Source organism: Onychostoma macrolepis, chromosome 16 (genome assembly GCF_012432095.1).
Source record: "Onychostoma macrolepis isolate SWU-2019 chromosome 16, ASM1243209v1, whole genome shotgun sequence".
Classification (NCBI taxonomy): Eukaryota; Metazoa; Chordata; class Actinopteri; order Cypriniformes; family Cyprinidae; genus Onychostoma; species Onychostoma macrolepis.
The window spans coordinates 21,399,936-21,413,505 of record NC_081170.1 but is presented as its reverse complement, the minus strand read 5'-3'; the positions used below and the strand labels follow the sequence as shown (position 1 = coordinate 21,413,505).

Here is a 13,570-nt window from a genome sequence, read left to right as displayed (position 1 = left end):
AAGTTAAAGGCTAGGCATTATATAGACATATAGATAGATAGATAGATAGATAGATAGATAGATAGATAGATAGATAGATAGATAGATAGATAGATAGATTTCAGAAAAGATTTCAAGCACTTACATTTCTCACAGTAATATAAAACGAGGATCATTTTTCCTTGACTAAACAAATTATTTCCCTTGGAATGTTATGAAAAGACCATAATAACATCTATTCAATTAAATAAAATGTTTTATTTTATTTTTCTTTTTGCATTTATTCACAGTTATTTGTTCACAATTATGTATTTCAGCAAAGAATTGCTTTCAGTTGTGAGGAATTGAGCAATCATCTCAAAGGGGGCGAGGATCAGCCTCCAAAGGAAAACATTAAAATCTACCCACTGTTAAATGGCATATTTGTTTAACACTTGTGGTTTTGGTAAAGGATCAGGACTATCTTAAATACAAATTAAGGCCAGTCTAAAAGTGTCCTGAGGGGAGACATAATACATGAGCTGCAGATAAGCAGCAATCAGTCTAAATGACTGGGGCTTTGTTCATGCACACTTAACTTTCTTTCCTGTCCGCCACCCTAGATGTCGAAAATGTAAAAAAAAAAAAAGTTGTGTAGATGATTTCTGGGCTGATATCAAGGAAATGTAGACGCTGATATTGTAAAGAAGCCAACTATAGTAGATGTGGCACCTAACACGTCTAAAGATCTAAACACACAGAGAATAATATTTGTTTGATCTAAACAAAATTCAAAATGAGTTGCACATGGCCTCTCAATGAAGCTATTGTTCCAAGTGAAATCAAGAAAAACCATGAGCGTCTTCTCAACTAAAACTAAAAAGTGAGTTATCTCAGATTTCTAGTCCCATATAAGAGGCACAAGCCCCCAGGTGATGTTTGGGGTGCCTGGCGGGATAAGATCCATACGTATGGAACACAATGCCGTACTGTACAAGACACTAGAAGTCTACACTTTTTTAAATGAGTCAGCAAAACATGTGGTTGCTCTTCATCAAAGTCAGTTAAGGGTCAAAGAAACCCCAACTGTGAAGCCGGGACTCATTAGCCTCCATCCTTCAGCACCTCTGCAGTTTGCTGGAGGAGTCCAGCGTCCTCGTGTTTGCCATGCTTTATCCTACAGAGACACATAGCAAAGGTTGCCATCCTCTTCCCCAGTCCGGTTGCTTATTTGGAGCATTACTGTGAATCCTTGTTCAAATAAACAATGGCCCAAATTAACACATAAGAAACTGCCTTTTCACATGAATGGACTGTTACCAAAGCCTGTCCGCGTGCTGTCCCTGCTGGGCAGAAAATCTCTTTTGAACCTAGTGGGGGATTGGTGGAAAGAAGCAAAGCGGGCATAAACAAATAATTAACAAATGCGTAGGTTACTTTGCTATAGGTTACTTGTCGATTTATTTATTTATTTTTGGAATCGCTGATGTTCTTGTGCTGAGTGAAAGATTGCTCAATATTGATATATTTGTGAGTTTTCATGGAAAAGAAAGAAAGAAAGAAAGAAAGAAAGAGAAAGAAAGAAAGAAAGAAAGAAAGAAAGAAAGAAAGAAAGAAAATAAGAGAAAATAAAATAACATAATTAAAAAAAATAATTAAAAAAATAGCATATGCATATCAAAAACATTGTTGCATTGCTTTTGGCCCACATTGGAATCTGCATCAGTGATCAGTGTTGCAAATCAACTTTCACTGCTGTGAATGTGAACAGATTTAGAATTGTGTGGCGCACTCTTGTGGTAAATATGTGTGTTGCGCCTCGTACCCTCAAAATCACAAGCGCAACTGAGAATCAATGACCATCAAAAAGTTCTCAGGCGTGTTTGATTTGCTTTATTCTACTTAAAATTGGCAAAATAGCAACTGATTCTTAATGCATTTAGGTTAGTAATACTCAGAATGTTCTGAAACACTTTTTCTTTCTTGTTCGTATGCATTTGGTAAATGAATTATTTTATTTTTCATAGGCTAGTTATTCCTCGTAATTATTATTTAATAATTAATCGTTTTAATAATTTCATGTTTTCTTTTTCTTTTTCTTTTCATTTTTTGATATCTCCACAGCTTGCCGATTTTTAGCTAAAAACTGTTTGTCTAATTGCTTGATTAACTCATACCCACCCCCATTTCGGAAGTTTGAATGGGCAGCACTTTTTTTCTCTTAGATGTTCACTCCTCCTCGCCCCCGAACCAACCCCCTTATTAAAACAAGTCCAAAACCCTGCCCGGTTAAAGGAGTCTTACAAATGTATGGCTTACAGGAAGCATAAAGTTAAAGCGTCTGGAAGAAATTAGACGCAGAAAAGGACAGTTCACTGCTTCAACCTGTACGCTTGGAAAAACTTGAATGAGTTACATCTTTAGTCACCAACATTGGCTACTGTTGGATAACTTTTATTCTTTTATCAGCTGACAACGTCAGAATGAACAGCCAAGATGCTCCAACAGACCTCATCACAGCAGACTGATGCAAACTACACTATATAATGTATTGGAGGAGGCGAGAAACTTGAATGTTCATTCGTTTTATGGAAAACGTGGATACTGCACATCTTTGTTTTTAGATGCTCCATGCCGGTGTCTTCTGTATTTTACTCAAAAACTTGCATTGGAAGTTTTGTCCAGTGTCTGGAGCGTGCAGAGCCTCGTCGGACAGCATCCCTAAACTAACGGGACATCTCCACACAGCTACTCCAAGGTACTGTATGATCATGATTCTTTTAATGGATAAATCTTTCGAATGATACATATTGTTCTGTTAGATGAAAAGTTTCTTTACATGCATTCCATGTTGTAACAGAGTTATTTGAAACAATCATAAGGGGGGAAACATTTGAATGAATGGAGTTCAGCCATAAGTGATTGCGATACCTACACGTGCCAATTTTTTTTCGAAGTCCAACAGGTTGTAGCAGCCTGTTTAATTTCAACATATTTCTGCGTAACACGACTCAACACTACAGCTGATAAAGAACAGCAAATATTTTATCTGGTATATTATTCGTGCAGGCTACTTCGTATTTGTTTCTCTTGAATCATTGTTGGTATCATCAGCTGCTCTTTCTGACAGTTTCAGATTTTGACATTTTTACAAATGTAACAGCGAGACTATTAAACAACGTCAACTTGATATATTTAAAATATTTATTCAGTGTTTGCGATTCTACCAGGGCTATAGGCTAACTAAACACCATATGGACCCTCTGACCAATAGCAGAGCAGAAAACATATTGCGCGCAATCCAGCAGCAGCCGTAAAACTGAGGGTGACGCAATCTACTAATGATGCGTAATGACGCTTTTCAGTAGGCTCCCTCAGGAGTTTTCATGGTAATATGTGAAACAAATGGATAATAAACTAAACCTTTTCTACACTTGCCGTTTTTATGTAAGCACAATTTGAGGTGGTAATATTTTTTTTGTCCTTTAGCTACCTTATTTCTGAAATGCATATAAAGTGATATATACCCTTACGAAAATTAACCATGGTTTTATTGTAGTAAAAGTGTAGTAACCAAGTTTTTTTTTTTTTTTGGCGTATTGATTACCATTTGAAGAGTTTATTTGCAAAAACAGATAAAATAACCCAACTACAGTTTGACTGAGATTAATTGGCATGCACAATGAAAAAACATGTTTTTTGAAAATTGTTAAAAACGGAGTTATCTGTTTTTGCAAATGAACTCTTCATTTGTATAACCACAGTTTTACTACAAATATCATGGTTAAACTATGGTTAGTGTAGCAAAGCCATGGTTAATTTGTGGTTACCATGGTTTAACTATAGGCTAGTAACCATGTTTTTTTTTTTTTTTTGGTTTAATTTGTAGTAAAACCATGGTTAATTTCCGTAAGGGTATAGGCCTATAATTTTCGACGCACCATCCAAAACTAATCCTAAACTTTCAAGCAGTCTACTATTGCCATGGTAACCTCTTCAAGTCAACAGGACTTTTGTTCATCAGCATCTTTTGTATTGTGATCTGGTTAACTTGTAATCTAATTATGCAGTTGTTTGAAAAGGCTACTGAAACGTACATTTACTTGTATGTTACAAGAATACATGCTTTTGTTATGACTTTCTTTGGGGGGTTCAAGCTTTAATTAGAGGGGCCAGACCTCCCAATGCCAACAATAATTTGCGTACTGCTTAAACATACATGAATTCCTCCTTAAAATGATAGTTTCTCAGATGTTTCCCCAAACATTTACATTTTCATTATGTATCTTTACAGTCATCTAATCTTCAAAGTTGTCATATGAGGCACTGATCATATAATGGGAAAAGCTGTGCAGTATCTTTGCACTATAGCTTCTAATTCTTATTTCAGAATTATAGCCAGCATTGATAACATTTTACCTCTGAAATGTTACTTTGATATAATTGGATGCCATACTTTGCTGCTGTAAATGTGCAGGGTGTGTGACTGTGTCATTGAAAATTAGGCTGCCATTGGAGGTCAAAATGCTACAACCTTGGCCATGTGCCTAAGATAAGACCCAGCTGTTCACCACAGTCTACTACAGGCAGCAGAAGTTGTATCAAGTCCAGGGGACTTCTAGTGCCCAAAGTTCATTTGTAACAACTTGTGGAAATGCCACATTATTTCTTCTGACAGTCCAGTGCATTAGAAAAACATTGTTTTATTTTGGTACTGAAGGTGAGACCTAGTGAGGTATGACAGTTCTGGAACATTGAAAGGTAGAAACAGGCCTGGAGGCAGAATTTAGCACTAAGCCAGGCGGCAGCAACCTGAACAGCAGCGAACATGGCGGCCACAGTGTCTGACAAGGCCACACCACAGAGCCGTGGCAGAGTGATGGATGTGTCTCAGTGCTGGTGGTTGGATAGTTCCTCTGGGAGGCGGCCGTGGCAGTTCCCCAAGTTCCCCACCATCTCAGAACCACCCACTTCGGAGAAGCAGAAGCTTCCTCCAGTGCCTGGGAATACACTGGAGTATCTCAGATGGGCAGGACATGCAACAAGGCAGTGTCTCTAGTTTTGTGTCAGTGCCAAAATTCCCACCAACACAATTTCAGTGAAACAACTTGAGTTTATTCTACCATCTTTGCTAGGAAGTTTGCATCAATCTTTTAAAGCTTTCTTTCGTATTTGAGTATTTTATTTAGTATTTTATTTGTTTTTATTATTTAATATTTGAATATCTAAATTAAAATAGGATAGACTGCAAAGGATTGATAGATCACCTAAGTACTTTTTTGCTAATTTTGGAAGACAACTCTCACAGGATCCACTAAATAAAAATGATCTCCTACTTTTCTATCCAATTTCCCCAAAAGGAGTGTTAAGCTCTGAGCCATGGATTTCCTGCCTCGTTGATGGCCCTTCACAAGTTATTGTGTTTCAAATGAAGCTTTGTCTAAAGGAAGCTCCTCCAAATCTGAGGATAAAGATGAACAAATCCTCTGTCTCTATTAAGCTACACAATCTACCTCCCCCTACGTTCAAGCATAGTGTAAAAATCCTCTCTAAATGAATAATATTTCTATACATATATAATATAAAAGAAGAAAACTCATTTTCTGATGGTGTTCAGGGGAAATTACAGGTCTGGGTCTTTTTTGGCTAGTGCGAATGTACTTTTCCTGCACTGTAATATTTCATCTCTCTTCAAAGCTGAAGTTATAGTTTTCCCCATTGAGGATGAACTTTCAGTGATCCTTGATACTTTGTATCTCCTCCCTGCTCTGTTGGATTACAGCCAGATACTATACATGATATAATATACATGACATATAGGCAACTAGCAATGCAAACAAAAACATTATATATTTAACTGTTGTTCTAGAATGATAACAACAAAGATACTGATAACTATATTAGCATTCACACCAAGTTTGTCATATTAAATCCTCTCTAAAGTTAGGTGAATTCTGTTTGACTGTTGTGGTTATCGTTCTGGAAAAAAAAAATTCTGAAAGTGATTCCAACAATATCGTTACTCTGTGTCGTTATCGTTATTGTTGTGGTTTGGGCTTCCCTATTCACATAGAATGACTTTATAGTTATCGTCCTTGGTGTGAACGAGCCAAATTACCATATTCCATTCAGTCAGACAAAATCTACTGATGGCAAATGCTTCACACAGGACCATTTCAACGACAGGATTATCTAATGGGGTGCACACCCCCATTCACAACAAGATGAGTCAATCTACACATGTAAACCCTGCACATTCATCCTTAGAGATGCAAAGCCTGTACCAATTTTTAAAAACATGAGAAATTAGGTCATCGACAAAGACAGCGATGCTTCAGATATCCTGTACGGCCATGATAAGTGTTAGTGTCCTCTTAGGTGTGGGCTACATTTTGTCTTATCAGCAGTCTTAGCACTTTCAAATGAGCCTTTTGGGTTCATCTAGAGTTTAAAAAAGACATGAAAGCAGGTTTGGGGATACCCTGAGAGCAGTACAGGCGCTTGAGACATTAACACCACATGCTCCCCTTAATCCAACAGGCTTGCACGTGTCTATGTGGATAAGGTGGGGTTTGGAGGGTCCAGAGGGCCTCGTAAACATGCGGGATGACGTTAAAGTTTGTGACACGTGCCAGTTAGACTCACACTCTGCTGTAGTCCATCATATCAACCTCCTTCCCAGGCCAGAACCGCTTTATAATCTAAACCAAGAGGGACGATATCAAAGAAGAAACGAGATTTAAGTCGATAAAACAAGACGCCATCATTAATACAATGGCCGTGTTCAGCAGTAATAAGACAGAGGGTCTTTAGTAGAGCCCTCTGAAATCTAAATTTCACTGTTCATGCGTTCCCACGGAGATATAAACAGATGATGTCAGAGGGTGGTGCTGCATAGTCACGTCTGCCAAGCAGATGGGGAACTGCAGTAGTTAGGAAACTTGGAACAAATGGTCATAAAGACCGCTCAGATATTCAGAAGAGGAGGAAAGAGGAAGAAATACGATGCCGTCTGAAATATACTGTCACTTATGCAGCAAGAACAGATGCATGTATTTAATGCTTCCATACGTGCAAAAGTCTGTCATCATCACCACAAAGCTGTCCACACATTCGCTTTAATTTCATTTATGAGTGCTGTCCATGAAGGGATGGTTCTGCCAAAAATGAAAATATTGTGTTCATTTACTCACCCTCATGCCATTCCAAACCTGTATGACTAGTTCAAGAAGATATTCTGAAGAACAGTCTTTGTCTGTACAATAAAAGTCAGTTGGGTCCAAAACAACATTGGACCTTCTGACTTTAATTGTATGAACAAAAAGCAGTTCTTCGGAAGAACGTGTTTGGTCCAGTAGTTGCAAATCATAATATTCACCCCTCAATGTCTTATTGTTGTTTTCAGATGAGATGTGATAAAGTGATCACCTACTTGAGGATTGTTGGGACGACACTGTTCGGCATTTCGCTGCTTGTGGGAATCTCTACTGCTTATATCATGGGGTATAAGCTCATAACGACTGCAGGCAACTACTTGTCCTTTGGTCTTTATGGGGCAATTCTAGTCGTTCACCTCATCATCCAGAGCTTTTTTGCTCTACTGGAACACAGGAACATGAAACGTTCCCTGGAAACACCGATCAAACTCAACAAGTCACTGGCCCTTTGCATCGCAGCCTATCAGGAAGACTCCAACTACCTGAGAAAGTGTTTATTATCGGTGAAAAGACTCACCTACCCTGGGATAAAGGTCATTATGGTTATCGACGGGAACAATGATGATGACTGCTACATGATGGAGATCTTTCAGGACATCATGGGCCGGGACAAGGCAACCACATACATTTGGAAAAGCAACTACCACCAGAAAGGACCAGAGGAAACCGAAGAATCGTACGCAGAGAGCCTGCAGCACGTTTCTCGTCTGGTTCTCAACAATAAGTGTGTGTGCATCATGCAGAAGTGGGGCGGGAAGAGGGAGGTCATGTACACCGCCTTCAAAGCCCTGGGAAGAAGTGTCGACTACGTACAGGTGAGTCTATCTCTCTCAGGCAGCTCAGCCTCAAGCCTTGCCTAGCCAAGTACACGAGGGCAACACAGGCAAATTGTACAAAGAAGCTTTTGTGACTCCATTAGTGGATGCTAGGCTGAAGCATGTAGTGCACTGAGAGTGAGGAAAGTACATTCCTGGTTAACACTGATGCTGTTCATTGAGGGACTTCTGTGGGAATTCGTTTGCATATCTCGGGGATATTTCTGGCACTTCCGGAACAGATTGCTGGTATTTTCCATGCCATCTCGGAGCACATAGTATTGATGCTGAGTGGATATTTAGCTCAAGGGAACGTGTCACATAAATGCATGTTCATAAATAAGTCACATACAGTAAATACATTAAACCCCCACGGACCTTTTCTGTGGTGGTTTACTCTAAACATATAATTCCCACTCCTGAATTTTTACAAGCGCCAACCAAAGGAGGCTAATTATTTTTGAGAATTTTACAGTTGAGAACAGCTGTATACATGTGTTTTCACATCACAAAATAGACTTTCTGTGGCTTTGGTAGAACGTTACGTGAGAATATTTACTTTTGTTCAAACTATTTGCAACAAAATGTCTTTCTGAAGATTTATCAGCAAAACTAGTGATCAAATGTCCTCTTATGTAATCCAAACAACTGTGCAATCGCTTTTGATGTAAGAAAGATTCAAGCTCACCAAACTAAAACCTAGAATAACATCTGAACACCAGTTCACACAGAAAGTGTTTTTGCATTCCAGTTAGTTTTTCTTTGTAAATATACGCTACATGTTTGGCCGTTTGATGCATAAACATCACATTTTTGAAAAGCTGCGTCAAGTTGAAACTTAAGTATGTGTTCTGTGTGAACAGTCTCTGAGAAAGGTAAACCTGAAACTGTCATTTATTGGTAATTTGTGAAGGCTATTTGAAGGTTATTTTATCCACATGCCACCTGGTTCCAATGAGATCCTTGACCTTTGCTCTGAGTGTAGAGGCCTAATTGTGTTTAACTTATCACTGATCTTGCTACCTGGCCTGTGGTTAGTCTCACTACGGGGTTTAGTTGTAAAAGCAAAGTGGCGTACATGACTTTCCCCTGAAAAAGCGAGATAACCTCTGGGCGATGCTTGCTTAATGTTTCAATGTTAGAACATTTAAACCAAATCTCTTCTAAAATTTGAACAGTGTGTGCTCGTGTTTGATGAGCCTAAATTTTTGGCCCTGTAAGTGAACATGTAAGCCAGAACTTAATGATTAAAATGACCTCCGGGAGAGATTGATATACTTGTCCCAACATATTTAGAAGCACGTTTGATTCATCATGACCACTCACACAAAGACATCCTGGTTTCTATAGATGTGATTGTGGAAAATAATAATATTTGCACCAAAGACAAATCTCTTCGAAGGAACACATGTCATATTAATGATGATATTAGGCATCTTGTATCTTGCTGAACAATGTGATGTATCAGTGCATGTGGTGCAAACACTGGTTGAATTTTTAGGAGAACATTTTGTTCAAACATGTAAAATGCACTACTGTATGTATTTTTATTTTTAAAGGTAAATTGTGTGTATCCTTTATTGATGTATCTATATTGTGCTGGATGCAGGTATGTGATTCAGACACCATGTTGGACCCGGCCTCCTCAGTGGAGATGGTGAAGGTTCTGGAAGAAGATTCCATGGTTGGAGGAGTAGGTGGAGATGTACAGGTATGTGTTCTCTTGCAGTTTTAAAGTATTCATCTACAGCATCAAGAATTTACATGACATGAGCATATATAGGTATTTTTTCATTAACCTTAAAAAGTATGGCTTATATCAGTCAGTCAATCAATCAATCAATTCCACTAAAAATCTATTTCTTTAAAACTGGGGGGAAGAAATGGCTGTTCATTCTGAGAAGTCATTACTTGTTTGTAGATACCACTTGGTTTGAAATTTTAGCTAATGCAATGACAAGTGCCATTGAATAATATCCATGTGGGAAATTTCTGAAAATTCTGCATCTGTATGTGTTTCCTTTTGGTATTTAATGGATTTGCTATTATAAATCTGTACTTTTAGGCCTGGTTTTACAGACAGGGCTAATAATAAGCCAGGAGTAGGCCATAGATCAATTAGGACATTTAAGTAACTTTTCTAAGTGTGCCTGCTAAAACACTGCTAATGTGCATCTTGAGACAAAACAATGGAACTGACATATTTTAAGACCAGTCAGTGCAAGTTTCTTTCAGTTATAACAACCCAGGCATGCATTTTAGTCTGGGACTAGGCTTAAGTCTGTGAAATCAGAGGTTAGAGTTAAAGAAAACATACTGTTTGTGGGTTACATACAGAGTAAGACTTCAGTATAGCTACAAGGACTGAAAAAAAAATCTGGGGTTTTCCCACCCTCCAGTCTTCAGATTTATAGTCAGGGCAGCTGTTGTTTTTTGGGGTGACGGTTGAATTATGGGCAGGGTGAATCGATAAAGTTGTTCAAAGTACTGAAATATACTTTTGTGTGTGTTCATATGTCAACAGAAATGCATATTACTGTGCATCCTGTACAAAGAGCCTTTAGATCTTTTCTAGTTTCTCACAGTTCTTTAGTGTTTCAATCTACATTCTGTGTTATTTCCATACATCTATGTGGCAGGTGACCAAGACATACATATGCCATTCTGTAAATTGAACTATAGAATCCCTTTGATTTCTAATCCTTTTTGTTATTCTGTCCCTCTAGATTCTGAACAAATATGAATCGTGGGTCTCCTTCCTCAGCAGTGTGAGATATTGGATGGCGTTCAACATCGAAAGAGCTTGCCAGTCATATTTCGGGTGCGTTCAATGTATCAGTGGGCCCTTGGGGATGTACAGGAACTCCCTGCTTCATGAGTTCCTGGAGGACTGGTACAATCAGACATTCATGGGAAGCCACTGCAGTTTTGGCGATGACCGCCACCTGACCAACCGAGTCCTGAGCCTGGGATATGCCACGAAATACACCGCTCGCTCCAAGTGCTTGACCGAGACACCCATTACCTACCTACGCTGGCTTAACCAGCAGACCCGCTGGAGTAAATCATATTTCAGAGAGTGGCTTTACAATTCCATGTGGTTTCACAAGCACCACTTGTGGATGACCTACGAAGCCGTCATCACCGGCTTCTTCCCCTTCTTTCTCATCGCCACTGCAATCCAGCTCTTCTACCAGGGCAGGATCTGGAATATCCTTCTGTTCCTGCTGATTGTCCAGGTGGTGGCGCTCATCAAGTCTTCGTTCGCCAGTTGCCTCCGCGGAAACATCGTCATGGTCTTCATGTCCTTCTACTCAGTGTTATACATGTCGAGTCTGCTACCGGCAAAGATGTTCGCAATAGCCACCATAAACAAATCCGGTTGGGGAACGTCTGGAAGGAAGACCGTGGTGGTGAACTTTATCGGACTTATTCCGATATCAGTTTGGTTCACCATTCTTTTTGTTGGCATTATTTATACAATAATCCAAGAGACCCGAAAACCTTTTCCAGAGTCCGAAAAAATTGTTTTGATAATCGGCGCAATCGTGTATGCCAGCTACTGGGTCGTGTTCTTGACTTTGTACGCTGTCCTCATTATGAAGTGTGGCAAGAGGAAGAAAGGACAACAGTATGATATGGTTCTTGATGTATAGTATTTCCCAGTGCCCTTCGACCTTTCTACGTTTACATTAAAAACAATCTCAGATTGCTATCAGAATGCGGGCTGTCCACAGGTGACAGGAAGTGAGGAGACATCATTGCTGCTGTGACTGTTACTAAGGATATTCCTTTGATGTGATAAAGGAAAAACTTTGTAATATGTGAGCTTTGACACTCTTGATGTTTTAGTATTCCACCACCAAATGACACCTTCTTTGCACTTTCACGTTCACTCTCGTTATGCATAATGCTTGATATAGAACTTTAAGGAACAAATTACCTCAGTGGTTATGTTTGCATTGTGTGAGTGTTTGGGATAGAGTCAGAACAGACTCGTTTTTTTTCTTAAGTAATTTATGATTTTTAATTTTAGCTTGTTTTTATATATATAAAATATATTATGTATACGATTTAAAACTGAAATCCAAAACAGAACTTCTGAGTATTTTTTTGATTGTGCTGTACTTTGTATTTGCATAATGTATTGTATTGCCTTTTATATAGACTTTTATTTTTTTTTTTGCTTTGCCACCAAAGATTCTCTATTTTCAATAAATATGAGGAAATGTAACTCTTTAAGACTTGCCTATCTGACCAAAATGTGAAATTAAGAAGCTGGATTTGTCTCTGTGATGACAGCGATAAAAGGCAAATCTAGAGATAAGTTATTCATTGACAAGAAGGGCGATGAACCTGTGTTATTATAATAAGTATTACGTGGAGGGAAGACCAGTCTATTTATACAACATTATGGGTTATAGCTTTCTTACATGTTTCTTCGCAAACTATTTGTAATATGAAATTATCGTATGCTGGTTCGGTTGAATGTTTTGAATTGTCCTGTCAAAATAATTGACAGTCCCACACAATCTATGTAATTTCAGCATTTGCCAATATCACACTGCTATGCAAATCTTCCAGAAAGTGACACAGGAGCATTTGCATATAAATGAGGCACAGATGCCTCTTGTGATTGTTATTATTTCACATAATCTTATGTCATCCATCAATGTCCAGAACATTTGCAAAAAAAGCTTTTCCAGTGATTCCAAACCTTCATTTCCAAGTATTGCCCTGCCTTAATTTCCTGGAAAAGCCCTGATTTTATTTACAAGCATTATTTTAATGTTTACCAAATGTTTAAGAAGATTATAATTTGAAGCGTATATCAAAGTGGCAACATGTGATGATGAGTGAGGTTACTTTGTTTTACAGTATGGATTGTAATTGATGAGGGCTTTTACTAAGGCAGTATTGTCATAAAGCACTGTTGTGTTTGTGCCAAATAAAAGAAAATACTTTATAATGCGTATCCAACGTGCTGTTTCCTTTGTAAGCATCATGTCCTTGAAAAATAAATGTATGACCTGATGAATCTGTTTTTTTCTCTCTAACTCTGGCATCTGTTCGTATAGTGAGTAGGGGAATTCCTGAGACCTCAGACTGCTCTTACACACAAGGACCTTGTTTGGCCTTCTTTCTGCTATTTCATCAGCGACTGATGAGGGATGAATAGAACAATTATTTTCACACTGTATCAGGAAGGACAATTGCCATGGCGATGCTTTTTGTTTACGATATATACAGTGTAAGCAGGATGGAGTAGCCACGTATCCGGAGTCTAGACTGAGCATTTAAAGATGTCTCCAGCGCTGCAGTATAATCCCTCAGTGCAAGCTGTCATGTTAGTCTATAAATCAAAGATGATTTTATGGGTCAGACTAAAGATGAAACTCACAGTTCTGTAAAAAGAGTTCATTATTCTGTTCGTTGCCGTAGCCTTGGCAGGCGATATCCATCTAAAACACTGCTGACAACTCTGAATTTTGCCTGTGGCAGTCTTGGGAAAACCTGGAGCTGATGACGGCATTAACCCGGGAGCCGTCTTCCTTGGCTGTCCAAAAAATTCCTCATCCC

The 13,570-nt window shown here is 38.6% G+C and overlaps 1 protein-coding gene across 1 annotated transcript; it reads left to right on the top strand.

Annotated features, from left to right (window-relative positions):
• The first annotated feature begins 2,269 nt into the window (after positions 1–2,269).
• has2 (hyaluronan synthase 2) lies at positions 2,270–12,965 on the top strand. Its single transcript, XM_058747179.1, has 4 exons — positions 2,270–2,716; positions 7,364–7,990; positions 9,600–9,701; positions 10,717–12,965. The coding sequence occupies exons 2-4, from the start codon at positions 7,364–7,366 to the stop codon at positions 11,644–11,646; spliced, it is 1,659 nt and encodes a 552-aa protein (XP_058603162.1). The 5' UTR covers positions 2,270–2,716; the 3' UTR covers positions 11,647–12,965.
• Positions 12,966–13,570: the final 605 nt, after the last annotated feature.

What these genes read in the sequence shown, in the direction of transcription:
- has2 (XM_058747179.1), top strand. Translation starts at nt 7,364, where the DNA reads ATGAGATGTGATAAAGTGATCACCTACTTGAGGATTGTTGGGACGACA. An exon ending in GAAGTGTCGACTACGTACAG is followed by an intron (nt 7,991 to 9,599) that starts GTGAGTCTATCT and finishes TGCTGGATGCAG; the next exon opens with GTATGTGATTCAGACACCAT. An exon ending in GAGTAGGTGGAGATGTACAG is followed by an intron (nt 9,702 to 10,716) that starts GTATGTGTTCTC and finishes CTGTCCCTCTAG; the next exon opens with ATTCTGAACAAATATGAATC.